The sequence below is a fragment of the Cnephaeus nilssonii genome, assembly GCF_951640355.1.
Source record: "Cnephaeus nilssonii genome assembly, chromosome: 1".
Lineage (NCBI taxonomy): Eukaryota > Metazoa > Chordata > Mammalia > Chiroptera > Vespertilionidae > Cnephaeus > Cnephaeus nilssonii.
Window position 1 is genome coordinate 30,429,527 of NC_137072.1, and position 27,337 is coordinate 30,456,863.

General features: G+C 42.9%; 1 protein-coding gene across 3 annotated transcripts in view; it reads left to right on the plus strand.

Annotated features, from left to right (window-relative positions):
* FBH1 (F-box DNA helicase 1) overlaps nt 1–27,337 on the plus strand; it is a 55,028-nt gene that overhangs the window by 18,366 nt on the left and 9,325 nt on the right. For 2 of the 3 annotated variants that reach the window (XM_079779301.1, XM_079779303.1), the window contains 14 exons: nt 2,175–2,365; nt 4,938–5,030; nt 5,409–5,500; nt 7,218–7,386; nt 8,079–8,301; nt 8,903–8,990; nt 9,071–9,157; nt 10,413–10,549; nt 16,526–16,625; nt 16,719–16,840; nt 18,626–18,701; nt 19,320–19,517; nt 20,553–20,678; nt 23,412–23,518. In XM_079779301.1, coding sequence (XP_079635427.1) covers nt 2,175–2,365; nt 4,938–5,030; nt 5,409–5,500; nt 7,218–7,386; nt 8,079–8,301; nt 8,903–8,990; nt 9,071–9,157; nt 10,413–10,549; nt 16,526–16,625; nt 16,719–16,840; nt 18,626–18,701; nt 19,320–19,517; nt 20,553–20,678; nt 23,412–23,518 — 1,809 coding nt within the window. The remainder of the gene's footprint in view (nt 1–2,174; nt 2,366–4,937; nt 5,031–5,408; nt 5,501–7,217; nt 7,387–8,078; nt 8,302–8,902; nt 8,991–9,070; nt 9,158–10,412; nt 10,550–16,525; nt 16,626–16,718; nt 16,841–18,625; nt 18,702–19,319; nt 19,518–20,552; nt 20,679–23,411; nt 23,519–27,337) is intronic. The other variant, XM_079779302.1, reaches the window with a different exon arrangement.

The following is a 27,337-nucleotide window of genomic DNA, read 5'->3' on the forward strand; positions in this document are numbered from 1 at the left end:
TTTAATCTCTGTTTTGAAGCCTTAATCCTGTCATTGGTCCCATTAGAGAAGTAAAAGTCCACATTGTTGTAGATTCTTAAATCTGGAAGTAATTTAAAAAAGTATTCAGTTCAGCCCTGGCCGGCATGGTTCAGTGATTAGAGCATCGGCCCTTGTACCAAAGGGTCTCGGGTTCGAATCCCGGTCAAGGGCACATACCTGGGTTGCAGGTCCCACTCCCTGCTGTGGTCTGGGCGCGTGTGGGCGGCAACCAGTGTGTCTGTCTCTCTCTTTCTCTCTCACCCGCCTCCCTTCCACTCTAAAAATCAATGGTAAGAGTATCCTTGGATGAGAATTAACAAAAATAAAAACCAAACACACACACACACGCACACACACGCACACACACACAAAACACTCCTCTAGTGCATATTTAGAGAATGGCCTGGGTCCCAGCAAGCCTTTTGGGGTGCCCACCTCGCGCATCTCTGTGGACATGCCTTTTTAGCCATCTCTAACAACACAGGGTAGCTTCATTCTCCTAATTGCCACTCTGCTGCTGAGATGAGTAATGAAGCATGTGATTGCATAAGTCAGAATTGCTCAATAATTTAACAAGATTTGTGCTCAGAAAATATCAGAGACCCTGTCAAGATTAAAAAAAAAAGCATTCAGTTCAGCCCTGGTTGGTGTGGCTCAGTTGCTTGAGTGTCTTCCTGTGCACCAATATGTCGCCAGTTCAATTCCTGGTCAGGGCACATGCCCAGATTGTGGGCTTGATTCACAGTAGAAGGTATACAGAAGGCAGTGGATTGATGTTTTTCTCTCACATCAATAATTCTCTCTTTTTCTACCCTTCTCCCTTCCTCTCTCTCTAAAAAAAAAAAAAAAAAAAAAAAATCAATAAAAACATATTTAAAAAACACATTCAGTTTAATGTTTCATTCCGTTGAGGAATCCTTAACAGAGGATGGTCATATAACCTCTGAACACTTTGATTAATAAGGATTTCTTTACAGGGCAGCCCATTCCATCAACAGGGTGGGTTATATGAGGACCAGAGAAATTCAGGGTCTTGGTATAAATGTACAACGAGTTAATGAGAAGCTGGAAATGGTCCTGAGTTTTCTGACCTATGGCTTCTCATTTAGATCATGGATTTTCAAATTTTATTTTAGAAGCTCAGTGCAACCTCAACCTGTATTCTGCAGCCAGTAGAGGACTGAAAACCCATCCATGTGCATTTCTCTTTCTGTCTTCAGTGAAGTGATTGTTGATGATGGTGGAGTGAGTTTTCTTTCACAGGATGGTGGTAGTGAGAGGTGCAGGAAATGTACCTTTCTTGGAATGTGTTCTTTAAACAGAGAGACTTGTAGTAAAGTTAAGAATGATAAAGATATATGTCCCATTATTGACTATTTCCATGTTAGTGAACATTTTCTTAGACATTACTAAGTGGAGCATACTGTGTTGTAATAATAGATTTTCAATAATTTATTTCATATTTATTTTACTTAATATTTAATAATTATTAAATAAAAACATATAGTAAGTAGTAAATTAATATCTTAATGCCAGAGAATTGTCAGTCTTGACTTCCCCCCTAAAGAGTGCTGTCTTCTTTTGTATCTTCCATCTTTTGTGCCTCCTAAGTATGTACCCATTTAGTAGTGATACTATTGTGACTCTGTTGAGTATCTGTGGACCTGAGAGCTCACACTGACGTGGAGAAGAAGGGTAGGGAGGTGAGAGCGTCATCTCTATGCAGGAGTCTATGTAAAATACTTAATACATGTTATTTAGTTACACTAAGCACTCAAATTCAGAAATGATTAGGAGGAAGGAATATAGCCTTGGTTGGTGTAGCTCAATTGGTTGGGCATCGTCCTATGCACCAAGAGGTTGCTGGTTTGATTGCCAGTCAAGGGCACATGCCCTGTTGCAGGCTCCATTCCTGGTAGGGATTGTATAGGAGGCAGCCAGCCAGTGTTGCGCTCTCACATCATTGGTTCTCTCTCTCCCTCCCGCTTCCTCTCTCTCTAAAACTCAGTAAACTATTTTTAAAAATATATATCATATTTTAAAAAAAAGAAGAAAGAATCCAGGGCAAAAGAAAGGTTGTTTGATGTGATCTTTATTAATTGTGACCTATGTTTTGGGGTCTTTTCTTCCCTTCCTGGTCCATCTCACTCTAGGGTGTCAACATGTGGGCTTTGATAGCAGCCATTGTTCTCCTCTCCAGCAGTGTGAATGACATCCAGCAGTTACTCTTCTGCCTCAGAAGACCAAGCTCCACCGTGACAATGCCAGACATCACTGAGACCTTATACTGCATTGCTGTGCTTCTCTATGCCATGAGGGAGAAGGGAATTAACATCAGCAATCGGTAAAGTGGTGGGAGGGAGAATGGAAACTCTGATAGAGTGAAAGGTCCTAGACATGCAACAAGTCCCAGCTCTGCCACTTGCACACTAGGCAAGCCATAAAACTCACACTGTTCAGTTTTGTTATCCAGTGCTGGGAGACAGATACTGCATAAGTAGATGTGTTAAACAAGAACATTTTACTGAGTGATTAGTAGTGCAAAGAAAAAAACAGAGTGATCGGCAAAGGAAATAAGGAGTACTGCTTTAGATTGGGTGAGAAAAAGCTTCTCTGAAGAAGTAACATCTGAATTGAAACCTGAATGTCAGGAAGAGCTGGCCATTTTTGTGGGGAGAGCATTTTAGCAGAAGGAATAGATAAGGGCCCAAAGATGGGGATGAATTTAGTATATACAAAGAACAGAGAAGTTTAGTGACAAGTATGTGGTGAATAAGAGGGAAAGTGGTATATGATTATGAGAAGTCTGCAGTGACCAGATGAGGAAGATGTTGTGTAGACCATGTAAGGAGTTAGATGAAATTTAAGGTATGAAGCACAGCTCCTGGAAGGCCCTGGCCTGGAGACAGGCGGTGTGACAGTGCAGAAGATCCAGGAGAACCAGACATTCCAGAGAGGATACTCGGATTTCCTTTTTGGAATTAGTGAGCCTTAGGAGGAACATGGTGGTGGCACTAGGTGAACTGTGGCCCAGTCAGTCATGGTAAAGTTCAAGGATGGAACATTTAGTCTCCAGAAATGTCAGAGTATTTACTGTGTTTCTGAGATATATTTCAATTCATTCATTAAATATCGCTTATGTTGTTCCCACTCCATGGCATTGAGATGTGGAGGAAGGAGCTTCAATGACATAATTCAGACAAGACAAATACACAAATGATGAATAATGACCATAAGTGCAAATATGAACCTACAAATTATCTGCACGTTTACATGGACATAGATGAGGAATGGGAAACATGTATGTTGTGTTTATATCTTTTTTCCCCTGCTTTACCTGGGAGGTAATCTTTTATTTTTCCACTTGTAGCAAGGATTACTATCAAATTCCACTCATTGGGCTAGAGACCATTATGGTGTTAGCGAAAAACTTGCCCCTCACATATACTTGTGAGTTCATTGGCCACCAGTGGTCTCAACTCCAAGCTCTAACTATACAGTCCTGGGAGATAATGTTTTTTATTTATTTATTTATTTAAAATATATTTTTATTGATTTTTTACAGAGAGGAAGGGAGAGGGATAGAGAGCTAGAAACATCGATGAGAGAGAAACATCGGCCAGCTGCCTCCTGCACACCCCCCACCGGGGATGTGCCTGCAACCAATGTACATGCCCTTGACCGGAATCGAACCTGGGACCCTTCAGTCCGCAGGCCGACGCTCTATCCACTGAGCCAAACCGGTTTCGGCTGTTTTTTATTTTTTATTTTTATTGATTTCAGAGAGGAAGGGAGAGGGGGAGAGAGAGATAGAAACATCAATGATGAGAGAGAACCATTGATTGGCTGCCTCCTGCACAGCCCCCACTGGGGATTGAGCCTGAAACCCGGGCATGTGCTCTTGACCAAAATGGAACCCAGGACCCTTCAGTCTGCAGGCCGACACTCTATCCACTGAGCCAAACCAGCTAGGGCCTGGGCGATAATCTTAATGTGACCAGAGACTGAAATGTTATTTAGTCTAAATGTTATTTAGTCTGTCTCTAAAACTCAATAAACTATTTTAAAAAATATATACCATACTTAAAAAAAAAAAAAAAAGGAATCCAGGGCAAAAGAAATCTTAATATGACCAGAAACTGAAATGTTGTATTATTAAAAGTATTTGTTTCATCAAAAAGATTGATGTGTGGAGGCCACCTGTTCTCACTCCAGGAATAGGGAGCAATGCACTAAATGGTGGGAAATTGGTGATAGAAGGAGATGAGTTTGGGCTCATGTGAACATAGAGAGGTTTGGAGTGACTTGTGATGGGACATGTTTAACCATGTCCAGTGCCTCTTTTGAGTGCACTGTGTTGTCTATGGTCCTTATTGGTGACTTGGAGGATGTTTTGTTTTCTAGTTCTTAGTAATCATATCTTGTTACCTGTGTAGCACCCTTCCTTTGGGGCCTTAAAAGATAGAAAGCTCTTCATGCTTCTAAACCAATATCACCTCACAGGGAGCAACAGGGGCTTACAAAGATAAGATGAAGTTACATTGATGTTGAACAAGAATCTCACTAGGAGCAGAATTTACATTTGTTTTCAACTGATTCATACTGTTTTTGTGATTATTTGTCTATATGGTCGCAGCTAATGAATGCCTTATTCCCCAAAGAACATGCCCTGGTCTCTCTCCTTTTGCCATTGCACACTGGAGCCAGGGTCTTTCCCAGAACTGTGCTCTCCAAGAGGGCTTTGGCCAACTCTAGGTATATTTAAATTCTTTTCTTTCCTTTTTATCATAAAACGGTGGTAGGTTTTTTTTTTTTTTTTTTAAGCAATGGTAAAGAATCTAAATTCAATCCAGGAAAAATAAGATACAGATTATAGTTTAATTTGATACTCTCTAAATCTGCTTTTTCTCTGTTAGGATTCACTACAACATCTTCTATTGCCTGTATCTTCAGGAGAATTCCTGTACTCAGGCCACAGAAGTTAAAGAGGAAACATCGGTTTGGCCAGGGTATGTATATAGATAAGTAAGAGTAAGTAAGAGAAAGAAAGAGAGAGAAAGAGAGAGAGAAAGTCTAGAAGGTCTTCCATTTTTGACTTTCTCATACTTAAGGAGGAGAGGTGTTTTGTTTTAACAACTTTATTAAGGTATAATTTACATAAAATTCACCCATTTTAATTTTACAATTCAATGATTTTTAGTAATTTTACCAAGTGTGTAATCAATGTCATAGTCTAGTTTTAGAACATTTTTATCACCCCAAAAGGGAGATTTTTTCTTTGGTTAAATTTTGTTCATCTGATTTGCCTGTTTGGTTTTTGATAGTCTGTCACCTGGTCTTTTCAATTCCATTGTGTTTTTCTAATTTCTCTTCTGTAATGATTATAGCAGGAAAACCATCCAACTTACACATGAACAACAGCTGATTCTGAACCATAAGATGGAACCTCTCCAGGTGGTAAAAATTATGGCATTTGCAGGTAAGGGAGCTCGCCAATACTGAAATAGAGAATCAGGTTCATGAGTGATCACTACATCCCCCTTCCCTATTACCTGCCAGAGTATCTTTACCTGGATTTGTTATTGAACAAATTGATTATCAATGAAATAATCTAAAAAGCAGTTGCCCAGTAAATTTGGTTTTTCTTACTTCACCGGGGAGCATCCACATTCCTGGTGAGACATAATTCATAGGAATTAGTTTGCAGAGTAATTACCAAAGGTATTGATCCAATCTGTCATTTATCATCATATATGCTCAATCACTGATTGCTTATGGGCTGGCAGGTTACATTAATCTTTCAGAGTTTCAGTAGCTCCTGATTTCTGTTGGGTGAAGTCTAGAAGGCCATTCCACCATTTGGTTCTAACCTACATTCCCAAATATATTGTTGACTCTTCTCATGACTCAGTCAAATCATTGTCCATACAGTTTCTTAAAGTACTTGGTTATTCTTTTGTCTGAACCTTTGCTCATGCTATTTTCCTACCTGGAATTTCTTTCCGCTTTTATTCTGCCTACATATCTTACTAAAAACAACAATAGCCATTTCTTAAATGCCTGTCCTGTGCTTGGCACTGTGATAATCCATTCTGTAAGGTTGGTTAGTTATCTCTGTTTTATAGATGAGGATTTGAAGTTCAGAGAAAAAATTACTAGCCCCAGGTTAAATAAACAAGTAAGTGATAGAAGTAGAATTAAAAGCTGCCTTTTTCCAAAAACCTGCCTTTTTCCTCTTCCTCTCCTTTCCTTTTTTCTCCCCCCTGTCCCCCTTTGTTCTTTGCTATGTTGACTCCCATCATTTCTGGTTCTTCTTGATGGAGGCTTCTTTAGTCATTTGGGTCCTATATGATCTCTGAACTCTTACCTACAGCTAATTATCCTTATTAACTGTTTGGCACCTGATTTTATAGTAGGAATAGCCAAAACCCACACTTACTACATTGTGTCATTCATCTTCAAAACAGCCCTGTAAGGTTGGAAATTGGGTACTGTTTTTCTTTTCTTTTTTGACAGGTGAGATTTATTTTGTTTCCAAATCCATATTCTTTCTCACTTTACTGTGTTATCATTATACTTAAGTTTTGTTCTAGTTGTTTAAACTGTATTGGTATTTTATGTCCAACTAGATTATATTGTAGAAACCTTGCTTTATGTTTTTTAATATACTCCTAGTACTTATACAACTGAACATGTAGTAGGTACTCTACTCATACTTTTTAAGTGAATGACAGTTAACTAACTGAATGATTGAATGACTGGTGGAGAGGTAGGGCAGACAAGAGAGTTCAGAATGAATCTCATTTGTATGCTCTTGCCATCGAAGCATTAATGAGTCCTAGGCCAGCCATAGCTACCATTTATTGCATTCCGCTGTTACTTTGATTATCTTTATCCTGCCTGACTCTACTGATACTCATTCATGGCTGAGAAGCACACTCAAGTTCATTGAGACCAAGTGGCTTGCCCTTCGTTACTCAATTAACAGAGCCATGATTCCAACACAGATTAATCTGGCTTAGAATCTGCTATTCTTTTCACTATACCGTTGTTCATTTTTATCAGTATTGGAAAACTTGTCACTTTCTAGTCTTAAGCAAGAGGCGAGATAAATGTGGATAAAATTTGACCAAGGCATCCTTTGGAACAGTTTTTCCTGGTCAGAGGGTCATTTCCTTTCCTTTTGGCTACCCCAGGCACTGGGAAGACATCTACCCTGGTCAAGTATGCTGAAAAGTGGTCTGGGAGCAGGTTTCTTTATGTGACATTTAACAAGAGCATCGCAAAGCAGGCCGAGCGAGTCTTCCCCAGTAATGTCACCTGCAAAACCTTTCACTCCATGGCGTATGGACACATTGGGCGGAAGTGAGTATTGTGTTGCCACCATTATTATTATGTCTAATTACTGTTTTCATGTTGCGATTATCATGATCACATATGGACTTACACCATAATGGCACTAAGAAAATTGAATGCTTTTATCTCCATTTATAGACAGGAAATAGAAAGATAGATGTAGTGATTTATACTTTTACCTGATAAAAATACATTGTTTATAAGTAATGTCTAAATCTCTCTCATTTCTCTGGAACTGAAGCACAGAAAGTCAGGATGACTTGTCTAGAGTTCAGAATATCAGCAATATGATTGGTCAGTTTTAGGGTTTCCTTGGAACTGGGCAAGAGAGAGAAGACTAAGCTGAGGTGCAGTTGGCCCAGGTCTCTTGAAGCCTCTGAATCAGCATTCCCTTGGATATGAAGCCTTCAAGGAACTTAGGGGCCTCTTGGAGTTTGGTCTGCATCTTGAATTAGTAGTATCTGCCATGAGCTACTTCATCTTCCGGGTTAATATATGTGAATTCCTGGAAGCCTAATGAAGCCATTCCAAATCATACATGGATCTGGCTTAACTTCTCTGGCTTTTTCCCCCTCATGTATATGTGATACTGAGAGTGACCTTGTGGTGTCATTTCAGAGAAGGGGATTGGGAGTGGGGGACACATTTTGTTGGCATTGCCAGTAAAGCCAAACACTGTTCATTTGGGATACGTATTACAGGTACCAGTCAAAGAAGAAATTGAATCTCTTCAAGTTAACACCCTTCATGGTCAATTCTGTCCTTGCTGAAGGGAAAGGTGGATTCATAAGGGCCAAGCTAGTGTGTAAGACTTTAGAAAACTTCTTTGCCTCGGCTGATGATGAGCTGACTATTGAACATGTACCTATTTGGTGTAAGGACAGCCACGGACAGAGAGTCATGGTTGAACAGAGTGAAAAATTGGTGAGTATTGAAATATCTTTAGTATTAGGGATCTGGTGGTAAATGAGAGGAGTTGACATGATACAGTGTTATATTTGTCTTTCATTTTTTCATAATTGCTGGCAGGAAGTAATGGTGGAGGGTGAGACTGTAGGCTAATCGTGATAGCTGGGAGTTATAAAGTGTTTTGTTTGTGAAGAATACTCATGGACATCTCACTTAGTTCTCGCATTGGTTTTCCCATTTAGAAAATGAGGCAACGACCAGGGTTTGTAGGAGTTTGTCACTGGGGCTGCTGGATGAATCTAAAGATTGGGAATCTCTTTTCTAATTTTTAACAAGTTTTTTTCAGTCATTTGCCATTCTTTTTATGAATTAATTGTTAGTCATAAATCTAGAGACATGATCTAGCCTTTTCTAGTCCACCAGATTTTGTGTTGTCTGAGCAATGTTCTGTCACTGGTGGAGCCAGAAGGAGGTTAGGGAAGTGACTGCCACTCACCGAACTGAGATGGTGCCTTTATTCTGACCTCTGCTGTGTATGTGGAAATGAAAGTGTGATTTCAGGGTGCTGTCTTTTCCAGGGTCTTAAACTAGGAGTTACCAATTACTTGTTTTCTAGAACAGTGTTCTTGAAGCAAGCCGCCTTTGGGACAACATGCGGAAGCTGGGGGAATGCAAAGAAGAGGCTTACCAAATGACTCATGATGGTATGCAAGTTTCCAAATCTTGCTGTTCAATGTAACTGCTTTAATTATGAGTTCTGACTGTTGCTACTCCCTTCTTTTAGGCTACTTGAAACTCTGGCAGTTGAGCAAGCCTTTGCTTGCCTCTTTTGACGCCATCTTTGTGGATGAGGCTCAGGACTGTACCCCAGGTATAAACTATTTCGGACATCAGTAGTCTCAAATACTTAGAAACAATATCATGATTATATAAGAGGACATATATGTGAAATAAATTGATTATTCTCATTTGTCCTAAAGAAGAGGAGCAAATGATATTTAGTCATTCAGAAAGCCTTTATTATTTGATTTTGGATTTCAGCAGTTGTCCTTTCCCCCACCCAAGGCAGATTAATTTTCCTCTAAATGTTTTGCTTCAGGTTATGCTTTAAATGTTGATGAAGCATAGGTCATCAGATGATAGGGACCTAGATTCATGCTGAGTGGGAAAAGATGGTCAATTTAGAGTAAACAATTTGTGTTGTATACTTTTCAAGTGGCTAATCCTATATAATAAAAGCCTAATATGCAAATTGTCCCCTTGGGCGGTCATTCGATTGGGAGTATGACCGGGAGACCGGGAGTTCGACCGCTTACTATAACATGCGCTGATCACCAGGGGGCGGCGCAGAACATGGCAGGTGTCGGTGATGCAGTGCTGGCAGTGGGTGGCAGTGGAGGCGCTGCCGGCCCTGATGGGCCCCGATGAGAGCGGGATTGCGGCGGGATGGTAGAGCAGGTGAGCAGGCGGCGCCAGGCCAAGGCAGGTGCAAACAGGGGTCTGATCGCCCCACAGATGGTGACCAGAGGTGGCGGCAGGGGGCGGGGCCACCGCCCGGCTCCCAGGTGCTGAGGGAGCCAAGTGGGGGGCCCAGCCCCGATCAGTCGCCTTGCAGGGGGATAGTGGAGCAGGTGAGGGGGTGGTGCCAGGCCAAGGTGGGGTTCCAGGCAGGGCTGCAAGGCTGGGGGCACGAGCTGGGGCCTGATCTCCCCAGGCCACCCCAAGGAACCCCACCCGTGCATGAATTCGTGCACTGGGCCTCTAGTAGAAAATAGGCAGTGTGACTTTGTAGGTTATTTTGGGACCTTAAGTTATAATATTAGTGAGAAAGTATAATTTACCTCATTTTATATTGGCCTATGTGATTTTTTATATACAAAAATGTGTTCAGGACTGAAAATAATCTACATTTCTAGGATTAGAAACTCTTTTGTCTGTTATGAAATCATTTCTTTGGAATGAGTGTGCCTGTACTGCAGGACAAGACAACTCTGTTGAGCAAGCAGTACACCCTGGCTCAGTTTCATGAAAGCATTTTCATCCCTTTTTGTCTGAAGTGTGGTTTCTTTTTGCGATGTGGGTTGGCTTTCTTTGAGAGCTTTTATGTTCCCTCTTATTGTTTGCAGCTATCATGAATATAGTTCTGTCTCAGCCATGTGGGAAGATCTTTGTAGGGGACCCACACCAGCAGATCTATACCTTCCGTGGTGCAGTCAATGCTCTGTTTACAGTCCCTCACACCCATGTCTTCTATCTAACACAGGTAAGAGCTCTCTTTTCTCCCGAGTCCCCAGAAGCACATAAACAAGCACTGTGGTTCACTATCCTTGTTTTTCAGTGGTTACTATGTGCTAGGACCTGTGCCAGGTTTTGTGTCAGTCTCACAGTATGTAGCCACTCCTTGCTTCTAAGCAGTGGTTCGCTGTGGTTCTCAGGGGATCTGCAAAGTCCAATGGTTTTTATAATAGTAACTAGAGGCCCAATGCACGAAGATTCGTGCAAGAATGGGCCTTCCTTCCCCTGGCTGCTGGCCCTGCCTTCACTCCGGTCAGAGCTGCCTTTCTACCTTCCCACGCTGCCCAGAGACCCGGAGCGGCTGGGGCAGTGTGGAACGCCTGCATCGTCACTATCGTAAATTAACCCACCATCTTGGTTGGGTTAATTTGCATACTCATTCCTGATTGGCTGGTGGGCGTCACGAAGATATGGTCAATTTGCATCTTTCTCTTTTATTAGTGTAGATTTGCTTTTTTCACTATGTTGACATTTGAACTGATGATGCAGAGCAGTGGTGGGTGAAACTGCTAGTGCCTTCCCATGGACAAAGGCATCGGCACCAAACAGTACTAGCAGTCATTGTATTCTTTACTTCAATGCACTTACAGAGTTTAAAAACAAAAAGCAACAACAACTTCCCCCTACCCCCAAAAAAACACAAAACAAAACAGTTCTCTTAAAAATGTACTTGATACAGAAAAAATGATTTATTTTATTAACTGCTGTCCTTTGAGGACATACATCTCTTTAATGTTCTGGGTGATGAAGTGGGAGGTATGAATAATGTACTTCTGCCCACCGAAGTATATTGGTTGTCTAATGAAGAGCCACTTTTGTGATTGAGTTGCGAGCTACACTGGCAGCTCTTTTCTTATAGTACCATTTGTCATTGAAAGAACAGCTCACTGACCAACTCTGGTTATTCAGATTTGGGTTTTTAGCATTTTCTCTAAAATGAATGAAATGAGCTATGACTCATTGCCAAAGATAAAATCTTTGTTTTCAAGTGAAATCTAAATTTTGATGTCTGCCACTGTGAGCATGACAACCCATGGTGTCCTTGATTGTCCAAAAAGGTTACTAAACTTCCCTCCCCTTTTCAATATGCATGTGTGTGAGGCTGAATTTTCTTCGTCTTTCAACCAAAACAACATGTCACTACAGATAGAATGCAGACACAACTGAGAATTCAGCTGTCTTCTATTCAGCTTGGCATTAAAGAGATTTGCAAAAATGTAAAACAGACACTTTCTTCCTGCTAAATTTGTTTTTTTTGTTTTAGAAAATATATTTTAAAAATACGTTCTTTATGTTATTATGCAATTGGGTTTATTATTATTATTTTTGAATGAATCAAAGTTTCTAATGTGGTGTCATAGTTAGATACAACTCATAAATAAAAGCTCCTTCAGAGCCTCAGCAATTTTTAAAAGGGTAAAGAGTACTGAGACGAAGAGGTGCAAGAACCACTGTTTTTAAGAAACACTTCCAGTTAGGATATGAGATGTGCCAGCTAGTAATCTGAACTGTTTTTTCTGTTATAGAAAGTTCTGTAACCTTCTCTGTGACTTTATTCTTTTGAGTTCCTGTTGTATTCTAGGGTGATTTAGGGTAATGTCAACTCAGAGTAACTTTTTTTAATGGACATTTTCAGATTTACAGAAGAATTGAGACAGTAGTACAGAAATCTCTCATATGCCATGCATTCAGTTTACCATATCCTATATAATCCTACATAATAAAAAGGTAATATGCAAATTGCATCACTCCGCTACGCCCACGATTGGGTCGGCTGGAAGCACGGGGGGCGGGACTCAGGGTGGCTGATTGGCTGGCGGTAGGAGCGGGGGGCGGGGACTCGCGAGTCCCAGACCCCCGCTCCTCCTGCCGGCCTAAACGGCCGGCGCTGCGGAAGGACCCATGGGGCCAGCGGAAGATGCTGGTGGCGGAACTCGCTGCGGAAGGACCCATGGGGCCGGGGGAAGACGCTGGTGGCGGAACTCGGGGTGGCCGATTGCTTGGCTGCCGGCACCAGTTTTCCGCCAGCAGTAGTTTTCCTCTGGCCACCCGATCGGAGTTCCTCTCGGGGTGGCCGATCGTGCTGGCTGGAGGCGCTCTGATCGTGGGTGGCCAGAGGAAAACTGCTGCTGGCGGAAAACTGGTGCCAGCAGCCAGGTGAAGGAAAAGTCTATTGCACAAAACTTCGTGCAACGGGCTTCTAGTAAAAGCATAATATGCTAAGTGTCTGACCGATCGCTATGACGTGCACTGACCACCAGGGGGCAGTGCTCCAACTGGTAGGTTAGCTTGCTGCTGGGGTCCAGCCAATGGGGACTGGGCGAGAGGGCTGGACATGCCCTGGAGCCCTCCTGCAGACCCTCCCTGGCCGACCCCGATTGGCCCCGATTGGGACTGGGCGAGATGGCCCTGATCGGCCTGGATTGCTGGCCAGGGCAAGGGAACCCCACCCATGCATGAAGTTGTGCACCGGGCCTCTAGTTATTAACAGTTCATTAATTGTGGTGCATTTGCCACAATTGATGAACTAGTATTGGTGCATTATTATAAAGCCTTTAGTTTATTCAGATTTCCTTAGTTTTTGCCTAATGTCCTTTTCTGTTCTAGGATCCTATGAAGGTTACCATATCTTTATAACATGCAGTTGTCATGTCTTCTTAACCTGTTGGCTGTGACAGTTTCTCAGACTTTTCTTGTTTTGGATAACTTGGACAGTTTTGAAGAGAACTGGTCAGGTGTTTTGTAGGATGCCTGTATTGGAATTTGTCTACTGTTTTTCTCATGATCAGACTGATGTTATGGGTGTTGGAGAGGAAGATCTCAGAACAAAACTGTCACTTTCATGACAATATTGAGGGACTATGATTTACGACTGTTGATGTTGACCTTGATAATCTGGCTGAAGTAGTGTTTGTCAGGTTTCTCTCCCTGCCCCCAGCCCTTTCCATACTTTATACTTTGGAAGAAATTCACTATACTTAGCCCTCACTTAAGAATAAGTGTTGGAGTATCTGTATAAATTATTTGTTATTCTTCTGCAAGAGAGATTTATGTCTTCTTTCCCATTTATTCATTTATATCAGTATGGATTGATAATTTTAAAATTTGGGTTATGATACACTCAGGAAAGTTCTTTAGCAACGAAGTCTCACTTTCCTTAGACTGTATTATTGATGTTCTCCAAAGCACATAATACTTTATTACCTTAAGTGAGAAATGCACAAAAAAGGCAGTGAATATCATGAGTTTGGGGAACAATGGCATCTTTCCAGCTGCAGTGGTCAAGGAATTAGGTGTTAAGCAGACTTTTGAAGGGCAGGTAATTGTTTTGCCATGCACCAGTGCATGGAGAGTTGAGGGAATGCTCAGGGAATGATGATTATACTTGTGGCTGGTTATGTAGGGCAATGGTTTAAATTAATGTTGAGAAAATTTCTAAGGCAAGGAGAGAAACTCCCTTTCTTAATCTTTTGTATAATTTATACTTGTTAGATTTGATTTTGAAAGAAGGGTAGAGGTTGCTTAAAAGAAAAATTTGCCACTGGCTTTGAGAATAAAAGGGAATAGGCTGTGATGAATTTTTAAAATCTATGCATCACTTGTTCTTCCTGTATTATTCTTCCTTTTCTAAAAAATTGCTTAAAATATGTTTTTATTAATTTCAGAGAGAGGAAATGAGAGGGAGAGAGAGATAGAAACATCAATGATGAGAGAAAATCATGGGTCAGCTGCTTCCTGCACACCCCTACTGGTGATTGAGCCCACAACCCTGGACGTGTTCCCTGACCTGGAATCGAACCAAACTGTGACCTCCTGATTCATGGGCTGATGCTCAACTACTGAGCAATACCGGCCAGGCTGCTCTTCCCTTTTTTTTTTTTTTAGCCAGGGCATGGCTTGAGGACAGTGTGTGGGGAAGATTGATCTGACATAGGTATAGAGAGGCATCGGCAGTAGGAGGAAACTGGAGGGAAAGAGACCAAGTAGGTAAGGCATGAAGTTTTGAGTTTCGGAGCTGACCTGGCAGCAGTGATAAGAAATATATTATAGAAAATGTGGTGGACGAATTGTCAAGATTTGGATTTGGGGACAAGAGGGGGAAAAAGGCAACTAAAGTTTTAAGATAGAAAACGCTATTCTGAAAACTTAGAAATAAAGTCAGTGGTTCTTTGTCAAGCTCCTGTTCAGTTTGTTAACTAACAAGTGGGTTAACAATACGGAATTTCCAAATATGCTCTCCAGGTAAGGTGAGCCAGAATGATCACTTTGGCAAGGCAAAGACTTAATCCTGTCTAATAATAGACAAATATGCAAATTGACCACACCTTCGCTACGACCAAGCCACGCCCACCAGCCAATCAGGACAAATATGCAAATTAGCCCAACAAAGATGGCGGCTAATTTGCATATCAAGACAGCATAGAAAGAAGCCAAGAGCTGCAGAAGGGAGCAAAGCTATGGAGAAGCAAGCAAGCCAGGGGGAGGAGAAGAGAGGAGCGGAGGCGGGGCCGGGGGAGAAGGAAGGAGAGCGGGCTGGCGGAGAAGGGAGAAAAGCAGGGGGGCTGGCGGAGAAGGCGGGGCGGGGGACAAGGGAGGAGAGCAGGCAGGGTGGGGTAGAGTGCAGCAGGAAACCCTATTGTAGGATTTTTCCTGCAACGGGAATGCTAGTCCTCTCTAATAAAATGGTAATATGCAAATTAACCATCACTCCGCTACATAAGCCACACCCACCAGCCAAGCCACGCCCACCAGCCAATCAGGGCGAGTATGCAAATTAACCCCAATCCAAGATGGCTACAGCCATGGAGAGCAAGGTTTCCCAGGTAACAGAGCAAGCCAAGCTTTCCATAGCCGTTGCAGGCCTAAGCCTCCACTTAAGCTACAAAGTTTCAATTATAGAAGGTAAACAAATTCAAACAAATGGCGGCAGAATGGAGCTTGAGAGAGCAGGCCAAGGTTGCCGCCGGCAACAGGGGAAGCAAAGCTTTCCGCACACCCTGGCCGGGCTCACCCGCTTAAGGCTACAAAGTTTCAATTGTAGAAGGTGAATTAACTGCCACAGAAATGGCTGCCGCCCCAGAAATGGCTGCCGCCCCAGGCTACAAAGTTTCAATTGTAGAAGGAAAATAAATTCCAGATACCAGGGCCTCCCCTTGGGTTGCCAGGAGGCGTGGCCGGCCTGCAAACCACCACAGGCCCCTCGCTCAGGCTGCCCCACACCCCAAGGGAACCCCCACCCTGATCTGTGACACCCTTCAGGGCAAACCAGCTGGCCCCCACCCCTGTACCAGGCCTCTATCCTATCTAATAAAAGAGTACTATGCAGATTGATCATCACTGCAACACCCAATATAGCTGCCCCCATGTGGTCAAAGATCCTGCCCCCATGTGGACACAAGATGGCCACTACAAGATGGCCAGCAGGAGAGGGCAGTTGGGAGGCACCCGGCCTGCAAGGGAGGGCAGTTGAGAGGGACCAGGCTTGCAAGGGAGGGCAGTTGGAGGTGATCAACCCTGCAGGAGAGGGCAGTTAGGGGTGACCAGGCTGGCAGAGGAGGGAAGTTGGGGGCAAACAGGCTGGCAGGGGAGCAGTTAAGCATCAACCAGGCTGGCAGCGGAGTGGTTAGGGGGTGATCAGCCTGGCAGGCAGAAGCGGTCAGGGGCAATCAGGAAGGCAGGCAGGCAAGCAGTTGGGAGCCAGCAGTCCTGGATTGTGAGAGGGATGTCCGACTGCCTGTTTAGGCCCGATCCCACCAGGATCGGGCCTAAACAGGCAGTCGGACATCCCTCCAGGAGTCCCAGATTGGAGAGGGTACAGGCTGGGCTGAGGGACAACCCCCCGCCGTGCACGAATTTCGTGCACCGGGCTTCTAGTAATGATATAAATGTGTTAATATACTTCAGGGAGATGTTGCTAACTTTTTGTTTTGCTCTTTTCCAACAGAGTTTTAGATTTGGTGTGGAAATAGCTTATGTGGGAGCTACTATCTTGGATGTCTGCAAGAGAGTAAGGAAAAAGACTTTAGTTGGAGGAAACCATCAGAGTAAGGTTTTCAGTTATTCTTCTTTTATTTGCTACAAAAATTAGTTTCCTCTTTATTTGGATTTACTGTAGAGTTTGTGCTGTCTCCCAAAAGGTGGCATTAGAGGTGATACCAAGGGGCAGGTGGCCCTGTTGTCCCGGACCAATGCCAATGTGTTTGATGAGGCTGTACGGGTGACTGATGGAGAAGTACCTGCAAGGATACATTTGATTGGGGTAAGAGTAAATTTCTGTTGACTGCTTCATGCACAGAAACATTGCAGACAAACATAGCCAATGGAAATGTTCAATTTAGTTAAGATTGTTATGCAAGCAAGCATTTGGGTTTTTGACATTTTTCACCATCTCCACTGTGACTGAAGTATTTCTCCCTGACTATTCTGATTATGCTAGCCAAGCATTCCTATACAGTCAGATCCAAAAAGAACTGAGAATCTCCTACTATTTAAAAAAACAAATGCCCTTTTTACCTTTGGCTGTGCAAATGAGGCTTCTGGCTACCTGTGAATGTTCCTTGTGTGTTGTTCATTAGTGTAAGAATGGGTAAGGTGACAACACAGCTGGGACAGGCTAGTGGACTCCAGTGGATAAAAAGTGAATGCCTAGGTCTAGCTCTGGTTCTGTCACTACCTTTGTGTGGCTTGTGGCAAGTCACAACTTCTGTGTGCCTCATTCTCTCCTTCTCTAAGATAAAAACAATGCCTTTTCTTTACCTGTTTCATGGGGAAGTTAGGGTTCATTGACATTTATATGGCATTTTTAACTCTTTAAAGCAAAGTTATATGACTAAAAGACATTTGCTCATTCATTTATGAAAAAATATTTTCGAGGGCCTACTATGTGTAGCCACTCAGTAAATATATTGAGTGAATCATAATCACCAAGATGTTCTCACTTCTCTATTTTATTTATAAAGATTTTATAACTAAGTTATAGGAAAAAATTCAGCCTTAATCTCAGTATTTCATATAATTCTCATTTTTGCTAATTATTTGTCTTTGTCCTTCTAGATGTGTATTTTTACATTATTGTCATTATAGTGTACATTAAAAAGTATGCTGTTTTAACTCAACACATAAGCATTTCTTTATATTGCTACTATAATGTCATTAACAATATTTCATTTAGTGGATATAGCATAATTTAGCTATTTTTGTTATTGTAAGAAAATACCAGTAGTACTTGGGGAGTACCATCCATGCTGGGCGTGATATAAAGTAAGTTGCTCTCTTCCCCTCTTCTGTGTCTGCTCATCACCTGTAGCATGTATCATTACACCTGATCACATCTGGTTTCCAGTTATGATGTATACTGTCTTATTTTGGTCTCTGTTCTATGTTAATGTGTATGTGTCCCTTCCCAAAATGATGATAAATCCTTGTAGCGTGGAGCCTTTGACACGTGTTTCTTCTGTACTGGGGCCTGATGCCGTGCAAATGCTGGGTCCCCCAGCCAGTGCTCAGTACATGCTTCTAAGTAGAATTGGTCTGAACTGTGACACAGTCAGACCCTCTCCTTCAGGAGCTAATAGCCTTTTAAAACATAATAATCTGGATCTATAGATATTCTCTAGTTCTTTTCTCAAAAGAAATAAGGTAAGTATTCATAGCACACACTTTGTATTCAAGTATTCTTCATTGCAACCTTTTATATTCCTGAAAGGTAGATGATTTAAATTGTCCTTTTTTTTTTTTTTTTTTACAAGAAAAGGTGCAGCTAGTTCTTGCCTTTTTTAAAGCACAAAGAGTTTGAGGTAGCAGCTAAAACTTAGCATTTAATAATCCTGAATTTTCAGGCTGCATTATAGCCCCGGGCTTTTACACTTGATGAAGTTTCCTGCTTACTATTCTTACACTTTGGGTACAATTTGAGATCTGTTTCCAAGAAATGATCTAATTTCATACTCACATCTCTACAGTTAGTTTACCTTAGTTAAGACAAAAACAAAACAAAACACAACAACAACAAAAAACAAAAAATCCCACCAAAAAACTTTTTCAGGGGATTAAATCATTTGGATTGGACAGAATCATTGATATTTGGATCCTTCTTCAGCCGGAGGAAGAACGAAAGAAACGTGAGTACCCTCCTGGCCATGGAGCAGTGGACAGAAGCACTGCAGTGACGAGGGACGGGAGAAGGATGGGCATATTCTGAATCAGAGTTTTAAATTCTGGAGAAGGGTGGAACTAGTGTTGCTCTTTTCCCATCAAGACTGGGATCCCTGAGGCCTCCTGTTTTCAGAGGTACTGATAACTTTTTCCATATCCTTCTCTCAGGAGTCCTAAATTTATTTCTATTGTTGGCCCCTTAGGCTGTCTTCCCTTCATCTTTTCTGTCTGCCTGGGCAACTTTACTCATTGAAACTTCTACATGTGCCCCAAATGATCATTGCTAACATTTCTATGGCACTTTTCTTTTCATTACTGTGCTATTTCAAATCCCTGTGAAGTAGGTAAGGATCTCAAGGGTAAGGCTTTTGGCCCTCAGTTTAGAGATGGAGAGGCTAAAGCACAGGTCATTTCACTGACTTGCCCAGGAACACACAGTAGGTTAGTGATGTAGTCGGGACTAGAACCTGGATCTCCCAGCCTTAAGACCATTCACTTCTGCTGTTGGTTAGGAATGTTTAGCTGCTGCCACTATATGTCAGTGTAGCCTGAATCACTTTAACCTGTGTCTGTATTCTCCTTAGGAAACCTCCTTATTAAAGATAGGTTTATTCGAAGATGGGTGCACAAAGAAGGCTTTAGTGGCTTCAAGAGGTATGTGACCACAGCCGAGGATAAGGAGCTTGAAGCAAAGATTGCTGTCGTTGAAAAGTATAACATCAGGATTCCAGAACTGGTGGAAAGGATAGGAAAATGCCACATAGAAGACTTGGACTTTGCAGGTAAGGAAAAGACTTAGTTCTTCACTTCCCACCAGGAGGAGGAACAGATGCTTCTCTCAGGTGTCTCAGGTCTTCCGATGCTTCTTGCCTGTGTGAATATCATCTGTGACCAAGGGCTGCTTTGTTGTGTTCCTGGCATTGCCTGAGAGAAGGGAACAGAGCTTCCATTCTTCCTTAGGGTTCCTTTGGCTTCTGTTCTGCCTCTAAGCTGGTAGAATGGGACTTTTTAGTCCTAATTCGGCTGCTGTATGACCTTGGGTAAGCCATTCATCCCTCTTCTGGGCCTCTGTCCCTGTGTGTGTGAAACATAGGTGGTGGGCCAGTCACTGTGAGCTTTGGAATGTGGTTCTGAGATGCACTCACCTCCCTGCAATGCATTTTCTGCTTTCCCCCTCATCTTTTTATTTTTTTTTGCTCTTTTTTTTTTTCTGACTGTATTTTCCTCTTTCCCTCTTTTCTCACAAACTTCACACAGGCAGTAAAATAAAGTTAGAGTTTTAAAAAATGTTTTTATTGATTTTAGAGAGAGAGGAAGAACAAGAGAAACATTGATGTGAGAAACATTGATCTGTTGCCTCCATGCATCGCAACTGGGGATTTAACCCACAACCTGGGTATGTGTCCTGACCAGAAATTGAACCAGACACCTTTTGATGCATAGGACAACACTCAATCAACTGAGCCACGCTGGCCTGGCAAAATTAGAGGTTGCTTTTTTTTTCAAATATATTTTTATTGATTTCAGAGAGGGAGAGAGAGGGAGAGAGAGATAGAAACGATGAGAGAGAATCATTGATTGACTGCCTCCTGCACGCCCCACAGTGGGGATCGAGCCTGAAACACGGGCATGTGCCCTGACCAGGAATTGAATTGTGACCTCCTGTTTCATAGGTCAACACTCAACCATTGAGCCACGCTGGCTGGGCCAAAGTTAGAGTTTTAAGGGTATAGTAGGAAGCGTATATTTCTCCCTGCTCTTCTTGTTTCTCTTCCTGTCTAGCCCTCTTCTAATGCTATGGTGTATTTTTATTCCAGAGTACATTTTGGGTACTGTACACAAAGCCAAAGGCTTGGAATTTGATACCGTTCATGTTTTGGATGATTTTGTGAAAGTGCCTTGCGCCAGGCACAACCTTGCACAGCTGCCCCACTTCAGAGTTGGTAAGACGGTCACACTGAGGATCCTCTTTAATAGTTGACTTGGGATTCTTTCTTGGAATGCCTTGCTTCTTGTTGGATGGTGTGGCCTCTTGGAAGGATTCTTCTAGTACAGTGGTTCTCAGCCTTTCTAATGCCGCGACCCTTTAATACAGTTCCTCATGTTGTGGTGACCCCCAACCATAAAATTATTTTCGTTGCTACTTCATAACTGTAATTTTGCTACTGTTATGAATCGTAATGTAAACATCTGTGTTTTCCGATGGTCTTAGGCTCTACAGCAGCGGTTCTCAACCGGTGGGTTGCTAGCAGGGTCGCCTAAGACCATCGGAAAACACAGATATTTACATTACGATTCATAACAGTAGAAAAATTACAGTTATGAAGTAGCAACGAAAATAATTTTATGGTTGGGGGTCACCACAACATGAGGAACTGTATTAAAGGGTCGCGGCATTAGAAAGGTTGAGAACCACTGTTCTAGAAGAAGAAAAAGGCACCTCCTAGTCTTAAAGTTTTTATTCATATACTACATTTTTAAGAAAAACTATACTTCTAGAGCCCACCTTTCTTGGGGCTGCTTTTAGGGAAGTTATGTTTATAGCCTGTATCAACTGTTCAGCTTTGGGTTTTCTCCATCAGACTCAAAGAAGCTTTAAAATGTACAGCTTACCTGCTCACTATGGTGTTTTTCCTTTAATTAAATCTCCTTTTTATTAAAGAGGCCAGAAAATAATAATAGGTGAAATAGTAAGCATTCTGTTATTTGTCTGCTTATGTATAAACTAGAGGCCCAGTGCACGAATTTGTGCATGGGTGGGGTCTGGCCAGCCCGGCCCCAATCCGTGGATCGGGGCCAGGCTTATCGGGAGGAGGAGACAGTGGGAGGTTGGCTGGCTGGCCTGCCCTGATCAGGCCCAATCAGGACTGGGCTGGCTAGGGGGAGGGGCCGAGGGCAATTGGCTGGTGTGGGGGAGGGGGGACTTATGAGGGGTGGAGCTGGCTGTGGGGAGGGGCTTTGTGGGTGGTGGGTCGGCCGGCCCCGCCCCCGAATGGGGCCAGGAGAGGGGCCGTGGGAGGTTGGCTGGCCAGCCCCACTCCTGATTGGTGTGGGGGGGGGCGCCGATGTGTGGGGGGGCCGATCAGGGTCGGAGCTGGCTAGGGGGTGGGGCCACGGGCCGATCAGGGTGGTGGGGGCTGATTGGGGGTGGGGCTGGCCATGGGGAAGGGCTGTGGGGGGTGTTGGCTGGCTGGCCCCACCCCCTATTGGGGTGGGGGGGCAATCAGGGGCAGGGCTAGCAGGGGGGGAGGGCCTGCGGGGGGTTGGCCGCCGGCCCCACCCACTGATTGGGCCGTTCGCTGGCCGCAGTGGGCGTCATAGTGACCAATCGTTCCGGTCGTTCCAGTGTTTAGGTCGCTGGCTTTTTATATATATAGATTTACTCAAGGCTAGTTGTTAAGCTCTAAGCATCAGTGCTATTGTTTTGGTTTTAAGTCTTAGAATAAAACCACTTGAAGTTTTCCCACAGACAAACAAACAAAAGCTCTCAGTTAACTGTGGATTCAAAATTTGGGGCACAGCATACATTGGAAGGCAGAAATAGAAATACTAATAATTCCTTAATATCTAATGAATATATTCATGAAATGAAAGAAAGACATGGTATTGAACATAAAGTGGAGTGGTGAAAAGGAGTGGCCATAGAGAGTTAGTTAACAATTGCTTTATATTGGGGAAGAGAAGTTTGTTTAATATACTACCACCTTTCCCCCTCCTGCTGGTCAGTACATGTTTACATATATATATATTGGGGACAGCTTTTTCTTTCTTTCTTTTTTTTTTTTTTTACATATTTTTATTGATTTCAGAGAGGAAGGGAGAGATAGAAACATCAATGATGAGAGAGAATCATTGATCGTCTGCCTTTTGCACGCCTCACACTGGGGATCAAGCCCACAACCCAGGCATGTGCCCTTGACTGGAATCGAACCCAGGACTCTTCAGTCCACAGGTCGACGCTTTATCCACTGAGCCAAACTGGCTAGGGCAGGGAATAGCTTTTTGAGATGTGATTCACAACCCTACAATCCATCCATATAAAGTACACAATTTAATGACTTTTAGTATATTCACAGGTCAACTGCTCTTTATTGAATTTTTACCATTGTGCTAAGTATTGTAAATGAGAGAACTGAGAAGTAAGGTAGGCAGTAAACACTTGTAATGTTTTTCTTCTCTGGTTGTCCTTTGACAACATAAGAGAGTTTCACATTGGCCTGAGTAAGAGAGAGTGTGTCAGGAAAAGGAAAGAACTTGGGTTTCAGAGACTTGGGCTAAACTCCTGGACCCTGGATTAGCCATGGTCCATTTGTCCAAATGCCTTACCTTCCATAGGTCTCAGCTTTCCTATCAGTGCCCCAGGGTCGTCGTGAGGAAAACTGGGAGAACGAACAGAAAATATGAACTGGGCCACATCACAGGTGTTGATAACCAGTGAACTGGTTCCCAGAGTTTACCAGTAGAAGCACTAACTAAAATTCAGTATTTCGTGCCAGGTTTTTGTTTATTTTTGGAGTTGGTGTTTATAGGAAAATTAGGTATATATAGCCAGCAAATCTTGAGTGTTTCTTTTTTAGGGGTGTTTCTTTTTGAGGATAGTTAACATTTAGATGAGAATATAAATTCTTGTAAGCAGGCATTTGAGTTGATATATTATTTCCCTTTACTTTCTTTAGAGTCGTTCTCTGAGGATGAATGGAATTTACTGTATGTTGCAGTCACTCGTGCCAAGAAGTGTCTCATAATGACCAAATCGTTGGAGAACATTTTGACTTTGGCTGGGGTAAGAGGAACTGGTAGCACAAATTCATTTAACAACATTGGATTTTCTTGGGTTTGAATAGGGATCACCCTTTCCTGGGTTGGAAGAGAAGGGCGTCTCTTTCTTGAGTGCACAGAGGCCTATTGCTAGGGCAGGAAGAGTCCTAACCAAAGAAACACACATGTGGGTTCTTTTCTAAATTCTTTCCTGATCTAGTTTTAAAAGTTCTTTTAAAAGTATCAACTGTGTTCATGTATTTCTTATTTTCTCCCTTACTCGATTAGTGCTTAACACTCTTAGGGAAAAACAAGGCAAGAATGTTTTCTGTGTTTGAACTTTCTCCCCCTCACTCCCTGGTTCCTTTTGAACTTGCAACTGTTGCTGCCACCAATAGACTTCTCCAAAAAGAACATGTCCTTGCCAGGGACAAGATGCTTCAGGCACCTGGCCTCTTGTCACTGGCTGAGATGCAGAAAAGTATCAGCACTCACTCTTTACCCCTGCAAATCAATCTTCTCACACACTCTCTTATTTCCACCTTTTATGGACGGGAGTGTAAGCCATTTAGTCTTTTCAATTCTGTTGGAAACTAGAACAGAAATTTGAGCTAACAGTTACTACTTGTCCATCTTTCCCTGAACCAAAGATACTTAAGCCTGAAACGTAAAACATAAGTAACTCAGAATTGAATATTTTTTGAGTGCCTACTATGTGCCAAGCACATTTCTAAGCACTGGAGCTGTAATGGTGGGCAAGGGAAATCCCTGCCTTAACAGAACCCCCATCGTAGGTGAAAAGACAGACAATAAAGTAAACAAAAAAGGATTTCTCTTTATATTTTGAGGAGGATATCAGCTTAAAAGGGAGAAACTGTGCAGGTAAATACTCTATATAACCAGCTGGAACAGCAAAATCTTGTCTAAGACCGATTATCTTGCATTTATATCGAACTTTGTTCTTTCAAGCCTCTGTCTCACTTTTCTTCCAAGCTGCTCTGAATCAGGCCTATTTGGCCATGAGAAAGTTTCTGGAATTTGAAATCAGCTGCATGTTTCCCCAAGCAGCTTGGCTTCGCCTGGGTCTCACTGTGTGTGTGACATCTCACCTTGTGTGGCAGCTCATGTGGCAGAGCTTGGGCTGAAGTTTTTCTCCTTGGTTGCATCCTCAGTGACACTTGGGTCACCAGTGGAGTTTCTTTTTTTCTTTTTTTTAACATTTTTTTTTTTATTGATTTCAGAGAGGAAGGGAGAGGGAGAGATAGAAATATCAATGATCGAGAATCATTGATTGGCTGCCTCCTGCACGCCCCCTACTGGGGGTCGAGCCCGAAACCCAGGCCTGTGCCCTGACCGGGAATCGAACCTTGACCTCCTGGTTCCTAGGTCAATGCTCAAACGGGCACCCGGTGGAGTTTCCAGAGACGACGTAGAGCAGAGCTCTGTGAACTTTTATGTAAAGATCCAGACAGTAAATATGTTAGGCTTTGCAGGCCATGGGATCTCTGTTGCTTCTACTCAACTTTATAGTTATAGTAAGAGAGCAACCATAAGAATTCATTAATAAATGAGTGTGGCTGCATTCCAATAAAACTTTATTTATAACAGGCACTGGTCTGTATTTGGCTCCCTGGTTGTAGTTTGCTAACCCCTGGTTTAGAGATAAGTGTAGCTTTTCTTAATTTTAGGGAGTGGAGTAGAATAATAATTATTAGGTACAAATAATCTCTACTTATCTTTTTTTAAATATAGTTTTATTGATTTCAGAGAGGAAGGGAGAGGGAAAGACAGGTAGAAACATCAATGATGAGAGAGAACCATTGATCGGTTGCCTCCTGCACGCCCCGCAATGGGGATCGAACCCACAACCGGGCATGTGCCCTTGACTGGAATTGAACCTGGGACCCTTCAGTCCACAGGCCAATGCTCTATCCACTTAGCCAAACCAGCCAGGGCTATCATAATTTTTTATGTAAATTTTGATCTTGAGTATACCTGCAGTATGGTTTTCTCATAGACATAGTGTTACATTAGTGGTTATATCTGTAACAAAGCCTAATTATCATATTGGTAACTTTTTTAAAAACTTTAAAAAATATTTTTATTGATTTTTAGAGAGAGACGAAGGGAGAGGGATAGAGAGATAGAAACATCTATGGAGAGAAACATCATTGATTAGCTGTCTCCTACTCGCCCCCTACTGGGGATCGAACCTGCAACCTGGGCATGTGCCCTGGTCAGGAATCAAACCCGTGACCTCTTGTTTCATGGGTTGATGCTCAACCAGAGTCACACTGACCAGGCATGTTGGTAACTTTTAATGGAGGTATTGTAGAACAGTAATATTTCACAACATAGGTTAAATAGAATTTTTTTTTTAATTTAGGAAAATTTCAAGACATTTAAAAGTCAAGAAAATAATATGTTAAGTTACCACATTCAAATCACCCCTATATGTATTTGGAGTATGCATCTCTAAAAACAATTCGGGCTTTTTTTCCCATAATCAAAGTGCCATTATCATCTTATACAATTTATGATAATTCCATGTGGCCTCTACTACCCAATCCATAATCATATTTTTATGATTATCTCAAAAATGCCTTTTTATACTTGGTTTGTTCAAATCAGGATCCAGATATTTTGGTGTTGTTTTTTTTAAATTTCTTTATTGATTAAAGTATCCTATATAATAAAAGGGTAATATGCAAATTGACCATCACTCCAACAAAAGATGGCTGCCCCCATGTGGACACAAGATGGCCACCACAAAATGGCCAGCAGGGTAGGGGAGTTGTGGGCAATCAGGCCAGCAGGGGAGGGCAGTTGGGAGGGACCAGGCCTGCAGGGGAGGTCAGTTGTGGGGGACCAGGACAGCAGGGGAGGGCAATTGGGGGGGACCAGGCCTACAAGGGAGGGCTATTAGGGGCAATCAGGCCTGCAGGGGAGGGCAGTTAGGGGTGACTGGGCTGGCAGAGGAGGGCAGTTGGGGGTGACCAGGCCTTCAGGGGAGTACAGTGGGGGGGGACCAGGCCTGCAGGGAAGGGCAGTTGGGGGGGACCAGGCCTGCAGGGGAGGGCAGTTGGGGGAGACCAGGCCTGCAGGGGAGGGCAGTTGGGGGAGACCAGGCCTGCAGGGGAGGGCAGTTAGGGGCAATCGGGCCTGCAGGGGAGCAGTTAGGCATCAATCAGGCTGGCAGGGGAGTGGTTAGGGGGTGATCAGGCTGGCAGGAAGAAGCAGTTAGGGGCAATCAGGCAGGCAGGCAGGCAAGCAGTTGGGAGCCAGCAGTCCTGGATTGTGAGAGAGATGTCTGACTGCCCATGGGATCGGGCCTAAATGGGCAGTCGGGCATCCCTTAAAGGGTCCCAGATTGGAGACGGTGCAGGCTGTGCTGAGGGACACCGACACCGCGCCCCCCCACCCCCCCGTGCACGAATTTCGTGCACTGGGTCTCTAGTTACATATGTGTCCTTATCCCCCCATTACCCCCCATTCCCCCCACTCATGCCCTCACCCCCCTGTTGTCTGTGTCCATTGGTTAGGCTTATATGCATGCATACAAGTCCTTTGGTTGATCTCTCCCCCTTATCCCTACCTTCCCTCTAAGGTTTGACGATATGATCAATGTTTCTCTGTCTCTGGATCTGTTTTTGTTCCATCAGTTTATTTTGTTCATTATATTCCATAAATAAGTGAGATCATGTGATATTTATCTTTCTCTGACTGGCTTATTTCACTTAGCATAATGCTCTCCAGTTCCATCCATGCTGTTGGCTGTTAGGTCTCTTATGTTTCTTAATTTAGAGCAGTCAAGACCCCCTCCCTCGTTTTCAGTGCTCCTGGG